This window comes from Sipha flava, unplaced genomic scaffold (assembly GCF_003268045.1).
Source record: "Sipha flava isolate LNK unplaced genomic scaffold, YSA_version1 81_pilon_pilon, whole genome shotgun sequence".
In the NCBI taxonomy this organism is placed as follows: Eukaryota; Metazoa; Arthropoda; class Insecta; order Hemiptera; family Aphididae; genus Sipha; species Sipha flava.
In genome coordinates this window covers 1,543,558-1,555,882 of record NW_020273623.1, presented here as the reverse complement: position 1 = coordinate 1,555,882, position 12,325 = coordinate 1,543,558, and the positions used below count along the sequence as shown (strand labels likewise).

Sequence of the window (12,325 nt, the reverse complement as noted above, 5' to 3'; positions counted from 1 at the left end):
TACGTGTACATACAAATTGTTTTTCTTGAATATCGTTTCATATGTCCCTTTCTATAAATTTTTTGTGTTAAGTGACGGTTAAAATGTGGTGCGCGCGGGTCAACGAGTACACGTGACCAAAGATATGCGTAAAGGGTTACACGCCGATGTCGTCACGTCGGCTCGATCGATTTTATCCGTACGGACGAAACCGTCGGAGTACATAAACTGCTAATACGATAATAATATATTAATACAATAATAATAATAATAATAATAATAATAATAATAATAATAATAATTACGTTAAAATACGCGATCGCTATTCCGCGACCGCCTCTTCTTTATATAATAATAAAATATCATCGACGGGGATGCGCGCGCGCCGAAGGGTAACATTTCAGCACGTCTGCACACGAATCGACCGCAGAGTGGAATACGACTAACAAAATAATAATAGTAATGATAACATCGTCCGGCAGAATGTCATAATCACTTGGGTCGTTCGTGAGGTACTGATGATGATTATGATTGTTATTTTACTTTACTTTTTTTTTTTTTCAGACCGACTGGGTATTATAACAATACAATGTTGTTCAGGGTTTGGGGGTGGGTCGTGGTTTTCCGGAAGAGAGCAACACACGGTGATGATATATGTGTGATGGAGAAGGAAGTGGCTGAGAAAGTTGAGCTTATTATTAATTACTGTATTTATTAGTTTAAGTTTTTTTTTTTGCGCTATTTTGTTCTGTGCAAAAAAAAAAAATTGTACATTTACATCATCCTCCGCTCGTTCTGTCTGGAAAACACGTGGATGATGACGGCCGTCAAGACCATTGCCGATACGGTCGGAATCAGTCTTGGAGACGAATCTGAAAATAATAAAAAAAATAATAAAAATGAAAAAACGGATTTAAACTCGGGACTCGACGTAGGTTCTTACGATCTGCATATTATATTTATAATATAGGTCATTTAGCCATATTATTATGGTGATATTGAATTTATTCCGCGACGATTACGAGAAGAAATCGTCCAGGACAAGAAGCAAGTACGCTAGCGATTTAGAGTAAAATACAATACAATACATATAGTAATATGGGTATGCACCGCATCGTTCAAGTACACTCGCGTCCGACGATTCGATCGAGACGGTCAAACAAATCGCGTTCGGGTGATGTGATTTTTAACATTGTACGTACAAAACGTTGCATTATTTACCGCGATTTACATTATATACAGTGACGTGTTCGAGGCGTTAAGAGTTTAAACCTCCTTTCCTCTGCCTTGGCCTTATTTTTTCTATTTTCAAACTTCTACAAATACATTCCACGCAACAACAGCGGCCGGTGAAAGGTCATTTTCTACGTTTAAAAAGCGTAAAGCATACATTAGAAATATTAATGGAGTATATTTATAGCATTGATTTTAAATATTTATCGTGAAAAAATTTCAATAATGGGTAAAGTTAACAAATGATTCGTTAAAGACTCCAGGAGGATAAAATTGGCATGATTTTTAACGAAAATTAATTAATATTACGTACTGAATATTAAAAACCAATGCATAGTTTGTTTTTTTAAAAAAAAAATGGTTTTTGTATTTAATATATTTATTTATTTATTAATGTTGGGTGTAATTCGTGCATAATAACGAGGAATAGTTTACCTTTACAAATATCATTGTTCGGCTGATCAAAAGTTTATTAATTGTATTTTATTCGAAGAGGACAGGGATTTGGTAAAAGTCCTCGAGGTTCATATCATAACGTCGGATTTGTTTCCCCACCTCTCTCTTGGCTGCGCTACTGTTCAAATGTATGATAACGAACGCGGATTATGTACTACTTTGTCTGACAGCTCGAAATCGTGTTATATGAGAGTGCGTGTGTCTTATAAGCGGCGTCCAGACTGATTTGTTAATGTGACGTGTTCTTTTTATTCGTATCATTTTTTTATTTTTAAATTTTTTATCAGTTTTCTTGAATTTGAAAAAATACAATTTTTAGCATTACAATACGATATTCGCTACACATGACCGATGACAAATAACTAGTTTAAACACCAATGTTGTTTATAAACTATATAATAATTTTGTACACACGAACATTTGTATATTTAGCAAATACGTAAATGCGAACGGGTTCATTACGGTATGTATGTAGCGAATACATAGTAGTCTATGCGAGCTGCGTTCATGACGGAACTGATTGACAGTAAGTAATTCGAATTATTTCCTCAAAACAAAAAGTTTATCGTTAAACGAATACAATTTTCGAGAACGTGTGAAAACTTCTACGGGGAAATTTAACCTTTTTTATGTACTGTTTTACTATATAAATCTCGTCAAGAGATGACTGTTTATTATACGAAAATGTCAGACGGATTTAGAGGTTTTGGCAAACTCCTCGAAGTACAAAGTTCTGGGTCAGTTTGCCGTATATTAATGTGCCTGTATACATAGTAACATAGTGTCCTTTCAAGATTATATTATTTGAAAACTATTATTTTCCCTCCCCACGATAAATGGTGTTATTTTTATCGATCGAATTGATAAAATTACACCCCAAGTCAAGTGAATTACATTTAATTTCATATTTAATTTCATTTTAGACGGATAAAATAAAGTAGTTTGAGACACGTTTACTATTTATTATCACTTTTCAGGGTTATCAAATTGGTATTTTCGTGCATCATTTAGTTTTTATTTATATTTTCAGGTGAATTCAACATATATATATATATTTTTTATTTAAATGTCTTCACAATTTACTGTTCTCGACGGTTAATGGTTTTTATTTTATTAAATACGTGTCTATTTGAGTTGAGTATATATTTATTAATAATATATTTATGATGTCTGCAAAATTATCAAGATCAATTACTATTTATATGTCTGGTGTATAACAGTTATATATGTTATATATGATTTTTGCTAAAAAAATATGTGTTAGATAATTTTCATGCATTTAATACTATAATATACTTGAGTGATTTTTCTGGTTTATTATAAATGAAATAAATAAAATAATATAGCTTACTTTTTAATTACACATCATTATTATATAAATAAATAGTTTGTATACAATTATTTACGAGTATTAATTTTTGTTTTATTTTATCACTTTATTATTATTCAATCGTATATGTATAAATTAAAATTAATTTTATTTACTTACTATTGCAATAAACAATTTCAGTATATAATTGATAAGGCTAATACATAGAATATAAATAACAATTGTAAAATATTTATATTATTTATCTGATGATAATATTGAAGTTTTATTATGAAACCATTTAACACTCAAGCAAACTGTGAAATTTATTTATTTTAATAAATACTTCCAACACAAATTATTTGTCATTTATAGCGTAGGTATATTTTAGTATATTTTATTGTATTTGCTTAAAACTTATCTAGAAGTTTCTGGAAATAATTTGGTGAAGATCATAATAAAGGGATTGCGATGGATTTGAATAAAGTCGGTGGTGGGTAGAAATCGATGACTGTTTGATATTGGGGATCGGAAGATCGGAGTATTAAGTTAGATTAAAAATTACGGCTGGGTCTTTCGTAGATATTGTGAATACGGATTAAGTTTATAAAATGTTTTGATTGAAATTATAAAAAATTCACACTACATAATAATGTATATATATATATATATATATATATAATTTGAAATTAATCTCCTGTCATAGTTGTATACAAATAAAAATACACGTTGAAATAATAAATAAAGTACGATGTGTTAAAGTGGTCATATTTCGAAAAAAAAAGTAATGAAGTATTTGTCATTTATTATTGAAGAAATTTAATGTTATTAGATGTTAGTGCGAGTGATTTAAATAATAGTTCATGTGCTTTGTAATACATTTATAACTTTAATATAAATACATTTCGTTTATAACGTCCATTGTGCTGGTAAAATTGATATTTGTATATGGTTTCCTGATTTAATAAATGAAAGAATTCATAGATAAATAGACATGTTTTTTTCTGGAAACGAATCAGGATACAGTGATCTGATTTAATTATTAATACGATACAAATATTTCAAAACAGATATTTCAATTTTATTGTTTTTATACAAGTGAAAACGGTAATTATTTTGCACTCTGGGTCAACTATGATGTGGCGTCATACAGCATGAGTGCCCTGCTAGGTTTATAGGTAATATAATGAACCGATTTTCTGGGAATATTATTTAAATTACGGTCCTATTTATTTCCACGACCGTCGGTTAAGGGCTTGCGAGTGGTATGTTTTCTGAGAGTTTGTTTTTTGCGAATTACACGTATGATTCATTATCATTCCATATTATAATGATTCAATTACGTGTTTTTACGATAATCATATTTAATTTCTACGAAACTCACGAAAGTACATGTTATATTATATACCGTACTTTAAAAATGAATCAATTTTTGAATAAAATGATGATTTATTGATGCGTTGTTAGATAAAATTGATTTACTGTGTATTAAGTTTTTTGTATCTGACATTAGGGCGTACCATTTACTAGAATAGATGTACAGATTGATCTATGCACTCGTTGATATCATATGCCATAACTGAGATATATGACGTACGTTTCCCATCCAAATTTTTGCAATTTTTTTTTGTCATTTTGTACGTAATTAAAACTAATTTATTCGATCATTCTTGAAATTTACACGTTATTGATTTCTCGGGAAAATCTAAAAGAATCTGGAATCAAAGCGGCTTGTAAAAAACATAAACAAATATAATACATTCTATACAGTTTCGTCGAATGTAATAGTGCCATTAGTTACAGTATTGCATATTTCAGTGCAATTGTTAATAAATGCAATAATGAATATTTTAAATGTATTTAATGGTTGGTTAATGGCGTCACATCAAGGATTTACTAAGACTTAAGCATATGGTAATGTATTAACAATGCAACAAATAAGAATGATCATTCAACGTTTACTTAGTTACTTGAATATATTGTATTATATTTTGTTATTGATAAACAAATGCAATCACAGTTGGAAATTTTAAAATACAATATAACCGTAGCCAAATATGAAACTACTCGAAATATATCTGATTGCTTATTAAAAGACATTCCAACCTTATTTGATCATGGAGGATGTAGTTTTCCGATTTGTGGAAGGAATTACCTATTCCAACTATAGTATAAACCTATATAACAAAGAGTGAATATAGAGAATTGCAAAATTATATAAATTCTAAAATGGTTGCTGAAGTAATGAACTGTAGTTACATTAAAAATGATAACACACACAATGCCATAAGATAAAAACAAAAATGATATATGAATTGAAATATTATACATATGTGGTACACATGATGTGTATAATATGATTTAAATATACAAGTGCATATTTATAAAATATTATTATAGAGTAGTGTTAAATTAACTATCAATAATATCATAGGGGGTAGCAATATTAACTGTAGCAATTAAACTATCTCATAACTTCAAATAGCCTTAAAAGACATATCAGAGATATATATATATATATATACTCATGAACTTTGAAATATCATACGAGTTACGATGTATTGGTTGTTTCCATAATTATTTTAATATAATTTTGTGTGTTGTTATCAATGTTTTATCGATTGATAATTATTTTCCATACACCTTTGTGTTTTTTTTCATGATTAGAGTAAATAGTAAAATATTCGAATACGATATATGATACATTTTCATTTTCTGAAAGCATATTTCTAAATTTATGCAGTGGACAATCTATATTACATATTGAACTATCAATTTGTAACATTATTAAAGTTATGTCTATCAAAACATTCGTATTATCTTAATTAATCTAATTTTATTTAGTTATTGAATTTAATATAGGAGTATATTTATTTGATCGAAGTAATAATATGCCTAGGAATGATAAAGTACTCAATGAAATTGCAAATATTTTTTTTATTAAATTCTTTGTTTATCTAAAAATTGACTTAACTTCAATTAAACTTGCTCTCTCGTCACCATATTTAAATATTGAAAACATTAATTCTTATCACAATGGTATAATTTTGATACTTTTATGAGTTGTTGGAATTACAGTGAGCAAGTACATGATATTTAATCTTGTTTTTTCTTCCAAGGACGATTTACTTTTTATACGAATTTCTTAGGTCCATGACTGAAAGGGATTGGTAATAACATTCAGATCTTCCTTTTAGTAATCAATTTAATTTCGTAAAAGTTCCTGAGATTCATCTTCTTTTCTGCCAGGGCTATAATATGATTAAACCAATCTTCTTAATCCACTGTTGACGTTGCACGTTTTAAACGTTGTTTATGTTTTTCACAAGATGTTTCAATTTTAAATTCTTTTCGGTTTTCTGAAAAAAACCTGAATCGTATAATTTCAACAATATTCATATGCATTCATACTAATTGCGTACTAAATACATAAACTAGTCATGTATTTTTATACTCGACGCATATAAACACTAATTTACGTGTTTACTAATACCTAAATTTCATAAAATATGTGACTCTTAACGTTTCTGCATTCATCGATTTAAATAAGCAAGAAACATTCCAAATATGTGTGCCATTTCAGAGATAATTTTACATTTTAGATTAAACAATGTAAATTATTACAATAACAAGTTAGATTGTGCGGCTTCATTATTTGGATTCGTTTTGAACGACTGAGCGTTAAATTTTGAATATGGATATGAAAAGTACCTCATTTTCTTCTACAAGAGGAGAAATCTGTTAAAAATTTGTTGAACAAAAAGTCAATGAAAAATGGGCACTCCGTAAAATACGAGATTACGGCCTGCACGTCGAGTTTATTTTTACGTTGTACCATCTCAGTCCAGAAGCTCGTGATTGGAATCGTAGATGGTCATGCTCCAGCTCGTTACCTTTACGAAACCGTACCTTTGCGTCCGGAAACCGATAGACCGCGGCCGGTCCTTTCGGAAGACGCGTCCTTGTGCTGCCCACCTGTTACGGCGTCGACCGCGAGCATATCGCCGAACGTTTCGCACGTTTAAGCGGTTTTCCGATGTATTCCGAACGAACGGCATTTCGGTTTGCACTCGATCGCCAAAACGAACACCCGACGCGTAAAACGGTGGTCGTACGCTGCGCATAGTCTGTGAACGTAGTTACGTCCGACCTTAGCATCCCTTAGCATCTTGGTAGGTCGACGCGCGTCGTTCAAAAAGTCCAACGGATCACGTTTTCGTCCGATCGGTCTTCGAATTCGGTCCGACCGGCTGATAGCGTTTTCGAATTCCTACACGTTCCGCGGCGTGATAATCTAATTCCGTCCATTTCTTCCATTCTGTTCGCTGATTAAACCGTTGGTAGCGAATTTTATGTTACGTATATCAGACGTATTCAACACAAATAAAATATTGTTATCGTACAAACGTGTTATATGTTTTAAAAACGACCAAAACCCCTAGATCAGACGAGATACGGAGATGGGTAAACGGTAATACTGTATTGGTCCATTAAACTTGAAACCGATGAACCGATGTTTTTGAAAAAATGATTGAATGAATAAAAGAGGTCGGGTGGATCCGTTTGTATTTCTAAAAATGGTTGATATAGGAAAAGGACCAAATTTCTTATAAAGACAAGTTAATCATCGGACTAACTTTTCGCAAAAACATTAGACGTCTATAAATTGGTAAAATCGAAAATCTCAAAAGACTGTTAATTTCATTAAAAATGTTTCAAAACTATGATTAATTGTTTAATGGGAATTCATTGAAACATTTGATTTCATTAGATTTTTTAGTTTTTAACGATTATAATAAATTTCAGCAAATTTCCAATACAATTTTTGTGATTTGTGATTTAGTCAATTATTTGACTAGAAAAAAATTTTTATTTGAAAATGTATGTTTAATTTTCAAACCTTAAGTATAAATATTGAGCATTTCATAAATTTTTAATTGTAAAATGTAGCGGATTTTAATGTTTGTTAACGTTTAGCTCAAATATATTATTTGAACACGTGTAATTTTTTTTAATTTATCTCAATTATTCTTTATTAAATGGTTATATATAATAATATATGTATGATGAACTTTATATTATATTAGTAGGACTATTCGTTAAATTGAAATTATTTTTTTGATATTTTTGAAAAAAATTTAAAAAAAAAACATGAAAATTTTAATTTTAATTTAAAATGGAAAAAAAAATTAAATCTTGTATAGAAAATGCTATTAAAATTAATTAGAGAAAATGTTAAGCAAAAAAATTTTTAATTTATTTTTTGAGTTACGATGATAACAAAAATTCGATCTTGTCAAAAACTGGTATGCTATTAATATGGTCATTTTTTATGACTATTCCTTAGTTTTTCGCAATTATTTAGAAGTTGGAAAATACATAAAATTTCCCTACTCAAAGTACCAACTACACTTGGTGAAGTGATGAAAATAGGTAATCAGCAATTTCTTATGATTAAAATGATTGAAGCAAGCTTTGTGGTCAAAATCGTGTACACAGATACACGAAAAAATAACACAGGTGTTTTGATAAGACCAATACAATCCTCGTTTCAATCGTATCAAAAATATTAAATAGACCATATTACCATAATACATATTTAAATGTTTTGAGCATTGATAAATTGATAACCAGTTAAACTGCTTTAGTTAATTAATCATCAAATCTAGTTTGCAAATAAATACGTATGGTTACGAATAAAACAGGAGCATAGTTTGTCCTATATTATTAATTTCAGTTTAATAACTAATACTGCGGTATCGTTATAAATTTAAAATACATATTCTTTGAATTTTCAAAACGATAAAGAGTAGCATAGATGTTTTACAAAAGAAAAATATATATTTTTCTTTTCAAAAGTGTTGCGATGTTTCTTATTCTTATATTGGTTTAATATTTGACTGATTGAAGCTCCTTCACGAAATGTTTCAATGTAAACAACTTTTATACAAAATATTTTTTAAAGAAAAAAAAATCATTCAACGTTGTAAAACCAATAACTCACTGTTTCGGTCAGAATCGAAAATGTTATTACCCATAAAATGTCAATTAAGTACTTTTTAAAGCTCAATAATTTAATTTTCACTACCAACATGGTTATCTTTATTTTTTTATATTTTTCAATGTAGAAATATTACCTTCAAAGCTTACTTAATTTGGTATAAAATAAAATAGTGTTAATCGATACTATTGTACCCGCTATAATATACGTATATTACAACAATAATATTTATATCACACATTATTTATGAATGTGATTCAAAATGTTCGAAAGAATTTATTAAAAATACGTTAATGGTAATTTTACTGAAATATGTTTTTGAGTTTATAAACACATAAATTCTTTTGTTGGAGGTAAATATGTAATTTTATTCTTTGATAAGAAAAATAACTACCATTAGCATAATACATGAAAAAATATATACATTTTAAGTATTACGTTTTATTAAAGTGTATTATTTTGATTAATCAAAAAGCAATAATGTATTATGTGTGTATTTTTTGATTGTTTATATAAGTTTTACTTAATTTACTTAAATATTTACCTTTTAACTACATAAGATCTACAGTTAATAAAATTATAGAATAAATAGTTTCTTATAAATTATCCTACTTTAATTTAAAATCTAATTTTTAAATATTATAAAACCATTAATTTTTATCAAAAAAAAAAATATATATATATATATATTAAAATAATAATAATAATAAGCTAAAAACAGTCTAACAGGCATGGTTGCTTAGAGATTTTAAAGTTTTAATTAGTTACATGACAATTATAGTCACTCAAATTTCTCATTATAATAGAAATTAAATCAATAAACGTAAAATATTAATAGACATTTGATTTTCAGATGAACGTTTAATAGATTTATAATACTGTGTTCCTATGGACATGAAAATAATTATTTCACGTTCTTGGCAGATTCAATATGTCAACTCTGTTTTATGTGTCACCGATACGAATCAAAATACTATAATTTGTAAGATTATGGTAAAATCGTTTAAGACAAGAAATCATCAATATTCTGACATTCCCTAATCTACTCAAATAACTTTCCATGAATGATCCCTTCATGAAGCATTTTAGCCATATTAAACAGACGATTATTTCAAAATTAATAAGCTCCTTTAATATTATGACCTTGGCAGTATCTATCAAGGACCGATTTCATAATTCATAATTTTTTTAAAATTATTTAAAATTTTCCTTAAATATTAGTACTTTTTTTACATTACTTCATCCACGAAGTTTTTGTTTTATTAATCATAAATTAAATACCAACGCAGTCTTACGAATCACGTTTATCTTATAAATGTGTTCCGTTGTTTGATAATAATTATAATTAATGGTCCATAATAAAATTATTAAACAATTTCTCATTTTTTATTTTTATTTTCTCGTCCCTAGAGAAAAACATTGTTATTTTATTCATTATTTTGTTACAGTACGATAATGCGAGCCTGATGATATGAGTATATTGATATTTAATGTACAATTGTCTGAGTACTAAATGACATTCAGCAATATTAATTATTTTAATCTATTTACATAGTATATTATGCATTTATCAAACAGCATATGATATTTGTGGTTAGTTCATTAATTTTTAACTTTGGATTTTTTTTTAATATTTTGTATGTATTCTGTTTTGGAATTGTATACTAAAAGGAATTTTTAAACGAACTTATGTTGTTTGACCACATGAATAGTAGAAATACCAAACAAGGGAAAATTAAACATCCGAGGTATTGAGGTATTCAATTATATTTGTTGGCAATTAAGTTACTCAGTGCGTTGTAGGTAGAAATAGTAAGAAGAAAAAATGACAGTAGTTCACTCAGACCTATGTTATTTATTCTCGTTTCTATTTGATAACGTTGAAATCATTCAGAAATATTGCCACCGGCTCACTTATTATGTTATGTTAGCAACACGAATTCTAGAGTTTTGAATATTACAATATTTGTAAGTAGATAATATTAAAATCAAAATAAATTCTTGCCAGAATAAATTATCACACCATATTTGGAAAATTACATTTTTATAATATGCACAGGCAAAGAATATGTGTTCATAGAATTGTTCATGTATAGAGAAACCAGTTACCGTGACGTTTTCATCATTGTCCACATGGCATAAACATTAATTTCATTACGACTTGGCATGTCGCATGCATGATAACGTACGTTGCGATAATTTGGGTAAAATGAGAAAACGTAAAAATAATTTAATTATCCGGTCCATTTTTGGGGATAGGTAGGTGGACTCAAAAACTTAATTATCCTTTCGCCCACAAAATTTTCACACATCGAGGACGAAAACGCGAATCTCGCTACATTTTTCTGCTCTCATGGAGTTCCCTGACGAATATCATATGGTCGTGTCGTATATACTAGCAAAATTGGTTTCAGGTATTGTAGACAACGATAAAAATAACAAAACTTCTTACTTTTCGTCGTCTCTGGCCTGTTATACATGACAGAATTCTTCGGTTTGTTGTACGTTTGTCCGGACCGAGTGATCTCGTTTAAAACGGAATCATCATCTAAACAAAAATATAACAAAAAAAAAAAAAAAAAACGTTGAACATTAGAATCGGAACGCTACTTATGCAGAGCACAATTCACGTATAATATTATAATATTATAAATAGGTTATCGTCATCAATATACAATGGACCAGACGATGGATCGTCGCGTGTACAGGTTAGGCGCACGTAAAATTTAATATATTATTATAGCGAATACTGAATTTCATCGTATTTTAATGAAAATCTGGTGAAGGTTACGTATAGTGTTTTTGTTGTACTATTTTCGGTTTAAAAAATTATTCGCTAATAAATTATATTGTATTTTTATATATGTTTATAAACGTTTCATATCACGTTATTCCTTTTGTTTCTCGATACGTGCAAAAACCGGGTCTTACTGTGATACACACGACAAGTGATTTCATATTTTCGCGGGCTGCGGTCAATAAAAGTAAACGTTTAACGCACGTGGTTTCTGGGCGGCGATGACAAAGACACGACGACGACGAGGGAAGCCGCCCAGGCCGTCGAGAGATATAGAATGCCAATCGTTTGCCACGAGAATCCTGCGGCGAAGGGAAGGACCTGCAGGGATCGGGCAGGAGCGACTGCGGCAAAGGTCCGTTGGAGGACAAGGCGAGAGGTCGGTGTTTCCATAATCGAATGTCGAAGGTTTACCCGAAGGGTTGTTCAGTCGCTCTCCCTTCGCTATTATAATGAACGCAACATCTGTCGGCGTGTATTCCTTGTACATATATTTTGCGTGTACACACACACACACACACACACACACACACACACACACACACACACA

The 12,325-nt window shown here is 29.4% G+C and overlaps 1 protein-coding gene across 2 annotated transcripts in view; it reads right to left on the bottom strand.

Moving 5' to 3' along the window:
* Positions 1–521: 521 nt before the first annotated feature.
* The window catches only part of LOC112693178 (neurotrimin-like), a 94,091-nt gene continuing 82,287 nt past the window's right edge, over positions 522–12,325 (bottom strand). For both annotated transcript variants that reach the window (XM_025568126.1, XM_025568127.1), the window contains 2 exons: positions 11,431–11,526; positions 522–851 (listed from right to left, as the gene is read on the bottom strand). In XM_025568126.1, the coding sequence (XP_025423911.1) occupies positions 754–851; positions 11,431–11,526 (194 nt within the window). In that variant the 3' untranslated portion in view covers positions 522–753. The remainder of the gene's footprint in view (positions 852–11,430; positions 11,527–12,325) is intronic.